The sequence below is a fragment of the Dama dama genome, chromosome 8 (genome assembly GCF_033118175.1).
Source record: "Dama dama isolate Ldn47 chromosome 8, ASM3311817v1, whole genome shotgun sequence".
Taxonomy (NCBI): domain Eukaryota; kingdom Metazoa; phylum Chordata; class Mammalia; order Artiodactyla; family Cervidae; genus Dama; species Dama dama.
This window is the reverse complement of record NC_083688.1, coordinates 15,673,286-15,687,602: the sequence shown is the minus strand read 5'-3', so window position 1 is coordinate 15,687,602 and position 14,317 is coordinate 15,673,286. Positions and strand designations below refer to the sequence as shown.

Genomic DNA, 14,317 nt, shown 5'->3' with positions numbered 1-14,317 from the left:
GTTGCGGAACTCTTTAAATATTTGGTCTCACAGGTTCTAAAAGCTGGCAGGCCAGGCTGCTCCCTGCAGGTTGTGAGACCAAAGGCTTCCAGAAGAGGAGCCAGTACAATCCCAAGCATGCTAACCGAGTGTAACAGCTGCGCGGAGCACCGCCCCTGCAGGACCGGGCTCCCAGGGCCGAGGCCAGCAGCTCCCAGCCACTGTGGCCCGCAACCAGGAGGAGCCCTCCTGCACCACATCGTGGCCGAGTCATAATTGTGGCGATGACAACAGATTAAATCACTGGCTCTCAGCACTGAGGACTGGGGTTTGTCAGGGTCACTCACTGTTCCCTTGCTTCTCCCAATTTTCCATAGTGAGAGAGCAAGCTTGGAGTCCACTGCTACAGTGCATATACTGGCCGGGAGCTCTCCGAGTTTTACTATCTCTAGAAGTTAGTTCTGTTAGTAGCCTAGACTGCCTGTCTCTCTTTTCTTCCAGCACCCCTTCAACACATGATTCCAAATGTTGTAACCCCTCAATATATGTGCATATGTTTTTATATGCTGGGTTTTTTTTTTTTTTTAATGATTTAAGACCACTTGCAGATACACATATAATGCAGCGAATGACTTTTATATCAGGTTTCAGGGCAAAAGGAATATATGAATAGGAGAATAGGCACACCCAGGATAAAGACTAGTTCATAAAGTTCAAATTGTAAATAAGATTCTCTTGAAACAGATCACACATGTTTTTTTCTGAGTTTCCTAGCAGCCAAAGCAAAGAAGGAAACTTAAAAAGGATAAAATTCACACGTGTGTGTGAGGTACAGGCAGACCATCAGCTTAGGAGAAGAGGAGGGAGTCTTTGCACTGTGTAAACTTGTTGTATAAGTGCTCATGAGAGGGGCACTGAATGAGTAAATGAGCAAGGCCCTCACCGGCTTCCCTGCAGTGAATAGCGTAGCCATTTGGTTGACTTCTTGTGGTATTTCATGGGGTAGGCTTGGTGGTGAGGCCCTGTATGACAAGACTCCACTGTGACGGGTATCTCACGGATGCATTTATCACCCCTCAAATCTGGGAGATTCTCTGCCACGAAAAAAAGTACTAAGATCAAATGAGTCTGGCAAGGATTATGCGATTCCAGCATGTTGAAGGCTCTGAGAAGTTCTCCAATTAAAAAATCGGCTCAGCATTTACCAAACTGATTTAATTATAAGACCTTTAAAAAAAATTAAAACACTTATTTTGGAAACACTGAAGGAAATGGCAACCCATTCCAGTATTCTTGCCTGGGAAATCCCATGGACAGAGAAGCCTGGCAGGATACAGTCTATGGGACTGTCCATGTGTCCACAAAGAGTTGAACACAACTGAGTGACTAATACTTTGATTTGATCTAAAACAAAGATCAGCACGCTTTCTGCTAAGGGTCAGACAGTTTAGTACACAGCCCCTGCCAAAAGTACCCAGCTCAACTCTGCCATTGTATCCTAAAAGCTTGATGATGTTTTGATAAAGCTTCATTTCTGTATGCTGAAATTTGAATTTCATACAGTTTTCACAAGGCATGAAATAACGTTTTTCTTCTTATTTCTTTTTCAATCATTTAAAAAGACAAAAGCCATTCTTAGCTTGCAGGCTGTTCAGAAACAGGTGGCAGGCCCAGTTTGGTCTGAGAGCTGTAGTTGGCCAAACCCTGATCAAGATACTGTTTGGATGGTACGTCTTCCAGCAAGCCTTCCTGAATACCATTCCTCAGAGTTGTTTTCATTCAGACTTTTATCTTTCTGGTTTAAGAGTAGATTTTCTTGAAAAAGTGTAATGGAGCATTGGTTTGAATGCTTATTGGCTAGTCTTAAGATTTTTCTCAAAGGATGTGTGGGCCTTCTCAGACATTTACATACTAATAATTGAAGCCTTAAAGTTTTATTCTGTCCCATATGGCTGAATTAGTTTGAGGCTGGAAATGTTTTAGTGAGCCTTATCTTTCTTTCATAGAAATAAAATTCTCAAAGCACCTAGAGACATTTGATTTTAAGAAAACTTAACTTCCCGGTTAAATCTCTAAGTAAACCAGTAAACTGTGGCCCCTGTCAAGCTACCAGAATGTTCTTTTTGATTTTGACTAGAGGAACATTCTTTTAGTTTCTTATGCTGCCCTTATGGTGATTGTAGGTGGGTCCAGACTTTCCCACCACCAAGTCGGACATTTCAGTTTCAATTAAAAAAGTATTTATTGAGTACTCAGGATTTACAGTGCAGTTTGCTGACTTTTATGGAGGATACAAAAAGGAGCAAGAAACAGACAGATCCTTCTTTACCTTGTGAATCAAGTTCAAGAGCCTCACCAATTTAGAGCCCATTGCCGTGGTATTGGGATTAATTTCATCTCGTTGTCTCTTCCCATAAGGTTGCACTCGTTACTTCCTGTCAGGATGTACTCATTACCTCTGGAGGAGAGTCCAGTGGGAGTGGGGAGTGCTGACCAAAATAGCCTATCTGTGGGGAAGGGTGGGTGGTTCCTGCCATACACCCCAACCTCCAGGCCAGTGCCTGGTAGATGGGGTGGGCGGTGTGGGGAACTAAGGACTGCCCAAATCTTAGATATGTACATGGTAGGAATGGCTGGGTTGGGTGGGGCATGTTACTTGGAAAATTCTAAAGCAAAATGAGATTGTCCAGGGGCTTCACAGATTAGGAATGAGATGTGCACAGGGATACTGTGTGTGGTGATAAATAGGCATGGGGTGTACTTAAGTGTATGAGCTTGGGGGAAGTATACGATTATTTCAAGGAAAAAAAAATTGTGATTAGGGCTATTTCTAAGTAGAACTGCATCGTGGCCAACTAAATGGGCCCAGAGCTTTTCACAGAACCTACTCCTGGGGCTTATCCTGTGTCATGAGTCAGGCCATTTATTCTTAGGCACATCCTGCTTTTGCAAGGCTGGAGAAGGCTCAGTAAATCTTGCTCATATTATCCTTGAAGGACAGGTTCCCATCAGCCATCGAGGAAGAGGGAGGCAAAGAAAGGACGGACCATCAGAGAGTTAATTTACTGAAGGGACTTGCCCCTCTTCAGATGGACTTCTTGGGAAGCCTTACTTCCGGAGGCTGCCTCACCACCACGTGCCTGTGCCTGTTTCTCAGGATCAAGAAGAAAGAGGGGCCAGGCCACAGAGAGGAGGAGAAGGGCCCTCAGAGACAGTACAGAGCCTCATTAGCCTCCCCAGTTCCCAGTTTACTAAAGATCCCCTTCTCAGAGAGACAAGAGAGAAGTCCCGCCCCACTTCACCTACTATTTATATATTTGCAAAATAACTGTTCTTTAAAGTTGCACTCCAGTGGGTTCAAGTTTCAGTTATTTGTGGCCTTGCTAATTACGTCTTCAATCTTTCCTAGAAAAGACTGTATCTTCACCATTGACCCGTCAACCGCCCGAGACCTCGATGACGCCCTCTCCTGCAAGTCCCTCGCTGATGGTAGGATGGGATTTCTGTACACTCTGGGTGGCAGGCAAGGGTGCACAGTGTAACACGCAGGATTAGGTTTGCTCTGTCCCTGAACTTGCCCCCGGCCAATGAGCTCCACAAGTATGTGACCTCAAGGCTGTGCTCCTGAGCCGACTTTGGTGAGAGGTGGGTATAAGAAATGTCCTCTTATGGGATCCTCCTCAGGCCTCAGAAGGGGCAGCAGGGAGGGCAGAAGAACTGATTTTAGGCCTGGCCCTGCAGGAAGTGCCAGTGTGGGCATGGCGTGTTAGAGAAGAAGCCCCTGAGCCCTGCCTCAGAGAAGCACGTAGTTCTTCACCTGAACTGAACGACACACGGTGGTGATTCCAGGCTCAGCAGGGTACCAGGACAGCCCCTCTGAGGAAGCCCCTCAGGGCCAGTGCTGCTTGGCAAGGGTCTTCAACTTGCCCAACAGGTTGTGGAAGGCAGCCATTAGTGGCTCTTGACACCTTCTTTGGGGACAGAGATAGGCAGGAAAAAGTAGAATTTGAAAACTGCAGTAGTGAGAAGGGAAAGTGTGTGAGGTGTGAGAAGAGTGAACCTAGCCATCTGCTTCCTAACCCCCACCCCCCCAACTACCACCATGTGCTGCTCCAGCTTCTCAAGCTGCTTCCTGCCTGCTCTGGGGTGGGGAGAGGGTGTCTGCTGACTGCTGTGGCGTAAGTCATTCTCCAGCATGGCTTTGACCGGCCTGCCCATGATGGTATCCACCTTTGGGGCTTAAATAGGCTGCAGAATATTGGTGGCCCAGTGACCTGGTCTTTGCAAACCCTGCAGAGATGTTCAAATATTCCATTAATATCCAGAACTCCATGGGTTCAGTGTGTTGTCTCTTCTCCATAATAGACAGGGAGGCTCTCAGTAGATGGAAAGCTGAGAGACAGAAAATACCACTGCCCAGAAATGCTCTCATCTTCTTCTAGTAAGAGTTTTCCTTGAGATTCTGGGTCATGTTGCTTGGTGTTTTCAACCACAGGAAACTGAAAGGACGATAAAGGATAAAGAGAGAGGAAAGGTCTCATGGGAATTTCAGATAAATTACATATTTTTACTGTCCCAAGTTAGAGCAGTCTACTTAAAAAAGCAAATAGCACATTAGTTTCTTGTATCTGAGCAAATCTTTGCTACATGCAAAGGCTTGGGCCTTCTCACACTCACGTCCACTCCCCTGAGCCCCAGCTGAAAAGCGTCCCCAGGCAGAAAGCCCAGTGACACTGGACCTCACTTCCTGTATTTCCTTTTTCTCCAGGTTCACAGCCCTGCTCTGTTTCTAGCCAAATGCTTGGAAACTGTTGCTTCATTTACTTTGGCTGTTTCTGTAGTAGTTAATGGTGGGAAGGTGGGCCTGATCCCCATCTCCCCTGTCTCAGCTGGCCCGCATTGTATTCCCCTTGCGGGGATGCCGGGGAGCAGGCGCGTGTCCTGCCCCCGTCACGCCACACGCTACGTGTCGTGTCTAGGGCACCAGGTTACCAGCAGAGGCTTTGTGTAGGAAAATGGCAAAAGATGGGGCCAGAAGGGTTGACTAGGGACAAGTTGTACATGTTTAGAAATTTCCAGCGTATTCCAAAGAATATGCTTCATCAGACAATCGAAAACCAATTGTTTTCAAACTGCTGTTCGGGGAAAGCAGTCCCAGCGAGGGAAGTCATTTAGCAATGCAAGGTAGAGGAAAAGGAGAGGAAGTAGGAGCCGAGAAACACTGTGATCGTTTAGAGAGACAGACCGAAGTGCCTGGACTGGAGAGGAGAGAAGTCTTAGTTGCTTAGTCGTGTCTGACTCTTTGCAACCCCATGGACTGTAGCCCTCCAGGCTCCTCTGTCCATGGAATTCTCAAGGCAAGAATACTGGAGTGGCTGGCCATTCCCTTCTCTGGGTATCTTTCTGACCCAGGGATCGAACCTGGGTCTCCTGCATTGCAGGCAGATTCTTTACCATCTGAGCCACCAGGGAAGCCTAGACTGGAGATGCTGGCATTATTATTAATGGGGGTGGGGAGGACAGCTGTGGAAAAAGCAGTAATGACAGAAGATCAATGGGGGTGGATGTTGGAGTGGAGGGAGGGGAATCCAAGATGGGGCAAAAGTTCCAACCTGGATGATGAGGACATGGAGTCTATGTGGTGGAAACTGGGAAATGAGGAGGACAAGCTGGTTTCAGAGAGAGCATGTCTATATGGAATTGCTGCCTGATGACATGTGTTTGGGTTTCCCTGGTAGCTCAGACAGTATATGTAAGCTGCTGCAGATGCTCTGCAGAGGAGGTGGGGGACAGGTGGGCTAAATGTGTGCGGTCCATCTTGTTATATCCAGAGAGCTGTGAAGACAAGTAGATAATGCAGTAGAACGCAAAGGGTGATTTTCTTAGGATGATGGGCCCATAAGTGATTTTTCCCTTTTCCCTAGTTTCCAGATTTTCATAATGTGGTAATAATAGCTTTATAATGAAAAAATTTTGTAATAAAAAAAATTATGAGGTGCCAGAAATCACAGGCTGCCCAGTAGCCACCATCCCAGGTGATGAGATACCTTCCATCTGCTTCGCTACTCCTGCGTGCCAGAGGAGTAAGGAACGTCTCGTCATTTGGCAGAGCAGCAGAAAAAGGACATGGAAAGGAGTCAGGGAAGAGTCCAAAAAGACCTGAGTTGGGCAGTCAAGTGTTTTTTTGGTGGCACTTCTACAGTTGGCCTTTGTGACAGCAGTTTCTGCCAAGGCCATTTATCCAGGGGGATGAAAAGTGAAAGTCAATTCCAGTTTGGATTGGGGAGAGGTTGGCTAAGTTCAGGTTCCGTTAGTTAACAGTTCGTGTCAGTTCTTGCTTAGAGGAAAAATTGTTTAATGTTTCAAAAAGCAAGTGATGTTTTCTGGGCATATGTACATCATCTATAACTGTTTTTATGTAAAGAAAACGTAAAGGCCTTGGCCTTTGGTCCCATTGAAATTGTCTGAATGACTCTTCTGTGAAAATGAAACGCACAGACCGAAGTAACTTATTTTGTCCTTACCCTCCCTTTCTGTAGAGTTCAGAGGCCCCCCAGGACTTGTTACCAGTATCTCTCCTATAGGTATGAGATTTAGGCATTACAATCTGTGATGAATCCTGCAGAAATGCTATGACACCTGCTCCCCAGTAGGCTGTGGTCAGGGTGAGGAGGGGGTGCCCTCTCCCTTTGAGGGATATCGGCCTTGGGAGAGATTCTGCCAGTCATCTCGCCTGGTAGTTCCCCACTTCTTACAGCCTGTGAACACACTCAGGGGCCCCATGAACACTCTCGAGGGCCCCAGGAACACTCGAGGACAACATTCCCGTGAGCATTACCAGCCCGCCAACTTTAACATGGAGTCTTTCAGCTTAGCTCAAGAAAATATTTAAAAGAGCAAATGAGAAAGACTGGTGTCATAATGATTACGCAGCACCTAAAACCAGTAAATCACATGCTGCAGTGTTTGATGGCTGTAGCAGATCACTCACCGCACACCTCACGGTTGACCTCACCAGTCAAGTGTAGGAACGTCACAGTTGTCACACCACCCTCTGCTTTTCAGATTACTTCTCCAGTGTCTGCTTATTGAATATTCAGATTACACTTTAACTCTCTACCTGACAGGCAGCCCATTCGGCCTTCAGATTGTGTGACTGTTGGGAAACCCTTCCTGGTAATGATCTGAAATACCCTTTCTTCCTGTGACTTTCCACTTGTTGGTCTCATGTGTGGCCCTTGGGGTCCTATAGAATAAGTCTTGTCTCTCATGCGACAGCCCTCAGATACGGTATAACAGCTGTCCTGTATGTCGAACTACAGCTTCTCAGCTGAGTATCCAGTATATTTTTCTATGTCCTGTAGTTTATGAAATTTGAGCCCATTTCCCATGTCACGGAGTTACTTCTGCCTCTGTGAGTTCTGAGGTAGGTGGCTGCCTGTATTCGGACTTCTCCCTGGCTGTCAGGGTATGGTGACTCTGTTCCAGCCAGTTCCAGCCACCCATTTTATTCAGTTAAACCTGTAGTCTCTGAGAGAGGAAGTCATCAGCCAGACAAGTCAGGACTTCTTTTCAGTTTTTTGTTCAGGCTCCCAACAGATCCTACAGGAAATTGCTGTTCTCTGCTTCTCTGGCATCTCTTTGCTTCTTTAATGTTTTATTCTGCAATGAGTGCTCTGCCATTGAACATGGCAGGAGTAGCCTTGCCAGACCTTAGAACTGAAGGACTGGAGAAGGAGTGGGGGAGTTGGGATTGACTGCTAATGGGTTGGGGTTTCTTTGGGGGGTGATGAAAATGTTCCGAAATGACTAGTTATACAACTTTGTGAATGTATTAAAAACCATTGAAGGAAAATGAGTGAGTAAGTGAATAAGAATAAATACATAAACAAATCCCTTCATCCTTGGGGCTTTCTGGAAATGGGAATTCACACCTTGACGATCACTGAACAGAAGTCTTGATGGAATGAACACCTGGCTGGATTCCCAGAGTTGCATCCCTCTGGCCTGTCTCTCCTCCTTGCTGCTTTCTTCCCTGAACCATGAAAATCCTGCCCAAGGAGCGAGCACACGCCTTAGGTACTCAGCCACCTGCACCTTTTACCCACCACCTCAGAGGGCAGCCGTCTGACTCACAGCAAGGAGGAACCGTCCAGCTGTCCGGGTGTGAGAAGGTGCTCAGGGAGTGGACGGCGTCCTGCCTGAGGGACCCCAGGGGTGCACTGTGCCTCTGCTGCTCTAGGGGTCGCCAGTCTTCCTGCTGCCTTGTCTCTCTGATCTGGTTTTCGCTTTCCCTTCCCTGAGGAGAGAGGACTCCGGGAGCTTTATTCCTGGGAGCCCTTCTCACTCAGGGAATAGGAACAAGACACTAAGAGAGAGCCTGTAAGAATTCCATAGAAGTCCTACCCGTGTGGTTACATGTGTCACTTGCTGAGAGTTCTTGTCATAACCTGTCACCCTTGGAGGCAGTGAGGAAGTAGGAGCTGGAAAGACTCTGCCCCTGCTGTGTGCCAGGCTTAGGCCAGAAAACCTGAGCCATAGAAGGGGGCGGGGAGTCGTAATTTTAATGAGTGGAGAGTGGCCCTGAAGGCTCTGGGTCTGCTGCTGGAAAGGAAGAGGGCACGGGGGTCCTGAAGGTATGAGCACGGGGTTCTGGCAAATCCTAGCAGCCGGACTGGACCCTGTTGCTGGGTTCAGTCCCGCGTCTGGAAAGATCTCACTCCACCAGTCGCTCTCCATGGCCCCTTCACATTTCCCTTTGGTCTGTCTTCCTCATTTCACAAACTTAAGTCTCCATCCTGTAAAACCTTCCTCAGCCTCCTAGAGCCTCAGGAGCGGTCGTCTTCCCTTGTCCATCAAAGAGCCATCTGTACTTGCTGCAGTCACTCTCCTGTCTCCCACTTATTTCTTATTCCCTTTGCTACATGGCTCCAGAAAGTTCAGTGGTGCAGGTTGTGCCTGATTTCACTTCAGCAAATGTGTGCATTGTTTCGCTTTTCACCTACTCTTCTTTGGGCTCTGGGGGCTAGAGTTGCTCTTGGTCGTCGGACTCTTTTTCCTCTCGTTGTCCTTTTAAACTCTTCTCTATCTTCCCCCTTCTCTGTCTGCCTCATGGGAGTCTATGGGACTTCCACTCTAGTCCCGTTCCTTCCTTTGTGCCTCAGCCTTTTCGCTCTGTTCCCTCTGCTTGATTGCTCTTTCCCTGGAGAGCTGCGTGGCTGATTTAAGATCCGATGGGTGGCTGTCTCAGAAAGACCTTCCTGCCTCTAATTTCTTCCCCTCCCAGCCCCTCTCCACCATCCTTGCTGTACTTTTTTCCTCACCACTCATCACCCACTGACATACTGTTGACTATCTTGTTTCTTATCTACCTTCCCACCATCCATCCACCCCCTTGCAGTGAGAGACTCGGAGCATGTGCTCAGTGAGTCTCTGCACCTATGCTGATGTTCGTAGCCTCTCAAGAGGGGAGGGGGTTCTCAGGTAGAGGGAAGATGGTGTGCAAAGCCCCAGGTGCCAGATACATGGTAATTTGGAGGGAAACACACAGAACTGGGACTCTCTGGACCGTGAGGTTCAAGTAGGATGGTGGTTGTAGATGGAGCAGGGAGGAGACTGTGAATTCTTTCATAGGTCCTGCTAGAAAGTTTAAATTTTATGGAGAAGACAGCGTTTAAGTTGGAGAGCAACATCTTCCATTCAAGAAATGAGAAATGTGATTTGAGGAGCAAGGGCTCCTCTTTCTGCTGGATCTACAACAGAGGAAAAGCCCCGACAAGCTCCCTGTCCTTCCCAGTTCAATATAAAGTAACTGTCAACCAGGAAGTATGGAAATGGCCCATGGTTGAGATGTGAGAGTGATGTGGAGGATGACAGACAGTAGTATTTAAACCTAGATTTGAAGAATAAACAGGGTGAGCCACACAAAGAGGGGGCAGAAAGAACATTTCAAGCAAAGGGAACAAAGCATGTGAAGGCTCTGAGGTACAAAGACTTTGGTACGGAAAGGAACCAGAAGTCAGCATGGCTGAACCGTGGTGGGGTGGGAGGAGCCTCTGAGGGCTTGCAGGCTCTCTTCCAGAGTGGGAGTTTTATCCCAAGTGTAATGGTAAGCAGAGAGCTTTAAGCAGGAGAGATTCAGGATCCAGCCTGCAGGTTGGAGAGCTCACTCTGGCAGCAGTGAGGAGTCGGGATGGAGCATGGGCTTAAGATAGTCTAGGTGAGAGATGGCAGTCTCCCCAACCAAGGCAGAGGCTGTGGAGCCAGAAGTGAGGGAGGCACTAGCCAAGGGGGACTTTGAGGCAGCTGCAGGAGCCTCTTAAGTGCTCTCTCGTGACAGCCCTTTTCTCCCCACTTGTGGAAGCCAAGGCAGTTCTTAAAAAATGAAGATCTGATCAGGTCGTTCCCCTGCCCCACCCCCTCCAAGACTTCTCATCCTGCTGAGGGTAAAAACCCAAGTCCTTACTGGGACCTACTGCTGTCTCTGTCTAACCACCTCTCCTCCAAGTCGTCACCAGGACCTGCTGCTGTCTCTGTCTCTAACCACCTCTCCACCCTTCTTTCCTGCAGGCACTCTCTCACCCACCCTCCTCCAGCCATCATGGCCTCAGTGCTGTCATTCAGATGGGCCAGGCTGCTCCTGCCTCAGCACTTTTGTACTTCCTCTTCCCTCTGTCTGGATCCCCCTTCTCCCAGATCTCTCACTACTCTAAATTCTGCTCAGATGTCACCTAATGGAAACCCTTCCTAACCACCCTGTCACTACAGTCTTCTCTCCCCACCCATTTGTTGATTTTCCTTAAGGTACTTGTGTGGGTCTGTCCCCCTGGAGGTGAGCTCTGTGAGAGAAAAGACTGTCCTATTGTTCAATGTTGAACCCTCAGTGCCCTGTGCACTGTGTGTTACATAGTTGACACGCATGGCAATATTTGTAGAATGAGCAAGTTAGTAAGCTTTTGATATTGGAAGTAGGAGAAAAATCTAGAATGTCATCTAAGCTTCTGGCTTGGCCAGTAGGTAGAACATAATAGAGGAAAACAATAGAATGGAAAAGACTAGAGATCTCTTCAAGAAATCAGAGATACTAAGGGAACATTTCATGCAAAGATGAGCTCAATAAAGGACAGATATGGTATGGACCTAACAGAAGCAGAAGATGTTAAGAAGAGCTGGCAAGAATACACAGAACTACTGCACAAAAAACATCTTCACGATTCAGGTAATCACAATGGTGTGATCACTCACCTAGAGCCAGGCATCCTGGAATGTGAAGTCAAGTGGGCCTTAGGAACCATCACTACAAACAAAGCTAGTGGAGGTGATGGAATTCCAGTTGAGCTATTTCAAATCCTGAAAGATAATGCTGTGAAAGTGCTGCACTCAATATGCCAGCAAATTTGGAAAACTCAGCAGTGGCCACAGGACTGGAAAAGGTCAGTTTTCATTCCAATCCCAAAGAAAGGCAATGCCAAAGAATGCTCAAACTGCCACACAATTGCACTCATCTCACATGCTAGTAAAGTAATGCTCCAAATTCTCCAAGCCAGGCTTCAGCAATACGGGAACCGTGAACTTCCAGATGTTCAAGCTGGTTTTAGAAAAGGCAGAGGAAACAGAGATCAAATTCCCAACATCCACTGGATCATCGAAAAAGTGAGAGTTCCAGAAAAGCATCGATTTCTGCTTTACTGACTATGTCAAAGCCTTTGACTGTGTGGATCACAATAAACTGTGGAAAATTCTGAAGGAGATGGGAATACCAGACCACCTGACCTGCCTCTTGAGAAACCTGTATGCAGGTCAGAAAGCAACAGTCATAACTGGACATGGAACAACAGACTGGTTCCAAATAGGAAAAGGGTATGTCAAGGCTGTATGTTGTCACTCTGCTTATTTAACTTACATGCAGAGTACATCATGAGAAATGCTGGGCTGGAGAAAGCACAAGCTGGAATGAAGATTGCCAGGAGAAATATCAATAACCTCAGATGTGCAGATGACACCACCCTTATGGCAGAAAGCGAAGAAAGAACTAAAGAGCCTCTTGATGAAAGTGAAAGAGGAGAGTGAAAAAGTTGGCTTAAAGCTCAACATTCAGAAACCTAAGATCATGGCATCTGGTCCCATCACTTCATGGGAAATAGATGGGGAAACAGTGGGAACAGTGGCTGACTTTATTTTTCTAGGCTCCAAAATCACTGCAGATGGTGATTGCACCCATGAAATTAAAAGACACTTACTCCTTGGGAGGAAAGTTATGACCAACCTGCATATTAGAAAGCAGAGACATTACTTTGCCAACCAAGGTCCATCTAGTCAAGGCTATGGTTTTTCCAGTGGTCATGTATGGATGTAAGAGTTGAACTATAAAGAAAGCTGAGTGCCGAAGAATTCATGCTTTTGAACTGTGGTGTTGGAGAAGACTCTTGAGCGTCCCTTGGACTGTAAGGAGATCCAACCAGTCCATCCTAAAGAAGATCAGTCCTGGGTATTGATTGGAAGGACTGATGTTGAAGCTGAAACTCCAATACTTTGGCCACCTGATGCGAGGGGCTAATTCATTTGAAAAGACCCTGATGCTGGGAAAGAGTGAGGGCAGGAGAAGGAGATGACAGAGGATGAGATGGTTGGATGGCATCACCAACTCACTGGACATGAGTTTGGGTAAACTCTGGGAGTTGGTGATGGACAGGGAGGCCTGGCGTGCTGCGGTTCATGGGATCGCAAAGAGTCGGACCGACTGAGTGACTGAAGTAAACTGATGGCTTGGCTATTGTAAATAGTGCTGCAATGAACACTGGGATGAATGTATCTTTTTAAATTATAGTTTAAGACTGGAAATCAACTTTAAAAGGTTATCTATAAAATTTCCTCTAGCCTGGAGATCTGTAAAACTTAAGATAAAATTTTCTACTTTAGTTTGTGTAAGGTTGAAACAGAATGTATGGTAGTGGTTTTAATCTATATTTAGAGTCACAGTCTCTCCTCAGAAAAAAGTACACAAATATATATATACACTACATTTTTGCATAGGACTTACATTTCCAGTGGGTGCCTCAGAGGGTAAAGATCCTGCCTGCAATGCATTAGACCCAGGTTCAGTTCTTACAATATATCACATATGGGTCAGGAAGATTCCCCTGGAGAAGGGAATGGCTGACTCTCCAGTATTCTTGCCTGGAGAATCCCAGGGACAGAGGCTCTAATCCATGGGAGTCACAAAGAGTTGGACATGATTGAGTGACTAACACTTTGACTTTCAGTTTACATTTCCAGTAATATGATAGAATGGATAGCCTAAAAAACTCTTCTTCAATAAAACTCTTTCAGACAATGCATCTTTTAGAAATGTATGGCTAAGGTGGCAATAAAGGACTTGCCAGCCCTTAGAAGCGAGGAGTGAAACAGGAGCAGATAACTGAAGAAAGAGGTATGTGCCAGCACTAGTTCAGTTCAGTTCAATTCAGTCGCTCAGTCATGTCCTACTCTTTGCGATCCCATGAATTGCAGCACGCCAGGCCTCCCTGTCCATCACCAACTCCCGGAGGTTACTCAAACTCATGCCCATCAAGTCAGTGATGCCATCCAGCCATCTCCTCCTCTGTTGTCCCCTTCTCCTCTTGCCCCCAATCCCTCCCAGCATCAGGGTCTTTTCCAACCAGTCAACTCTTTGCATGAGGTGGCCAAAGTATTGGAGTTTCAGCTTCAACATCAGTCCTTCCAATGAACACCTAGGACTGATCTCCTTTAGGATGGATTGGTTGGATCTCCTTGGAGTCCAAGAGACTCTCAAGAGTCTTCTCTAACACCACAGTTCAAAACCATCAATTTTTCGGCACTCAGCTTTCTTCACCGTCCAACTCTCACATCCATACATGACCAATGGAAAAACCATAGCCTTGACTAGATGGACCTTGGTTGGCAAAGTAATGTCTCTGCTTTCTAATATGCTATCTAGGTTGGTCATAACTTTCCTCCCAAGGAGTAAGTGTCTTTTAATTTCATGGGTGCATCTGCAGTGATTTTGGAGCCCAAAAAAATAAAGTCTGACACTGTTTCCACTGTCTCCCCATGTATTTGCCATGAATTGATGGGACCAGATGCCATGATCTTAGTTTTCTGAATGTTAAGCTTTAAGCCAGCTTTTTCACTCTCCTCTTTCACTTTCATCAAGAGGCTTTTTAGTTCCTCTTCACTTTCTGCCATAAGGGTGGTGTCATCTGCATATCTGAGGTTATTGATATTTCTCCCAGCAATCTTGATTCCAGCTTGTGCTTCATCCAGCCCAGCGTTTATCATAATGTACTTTGCATATAAGTTAAATAAGCAGGGTGACAAT

General features: G+C 46.5%; 1 protein-coding gene across 3 annotated transcripts in view; it reads left to right on the top strand.

Annotated features, from left to right (window-relative positions):
- Positions 1–14,317, top strand: part of DIS3L2 (DIS3 like 3'-5' exoribonuclease 2) — a 364,857-nt gene that overhangs the window by 211,519 nt on the left and 139,021 nt on the right. For all 3 annotated transcript variants that reach the window (XM_061148508.1, XM_061148507.1, XM_061148509.1), the window contains one exon: positions 3,389–3,468. In XM_061148508.1, coding sequence (XP_061004491.1) covers positions 3,389–3,468 — 80 coding nt within the window. The remainder of the gene's footprint in view (positions 1–3,388; positions 3,469–14,317) is intronic.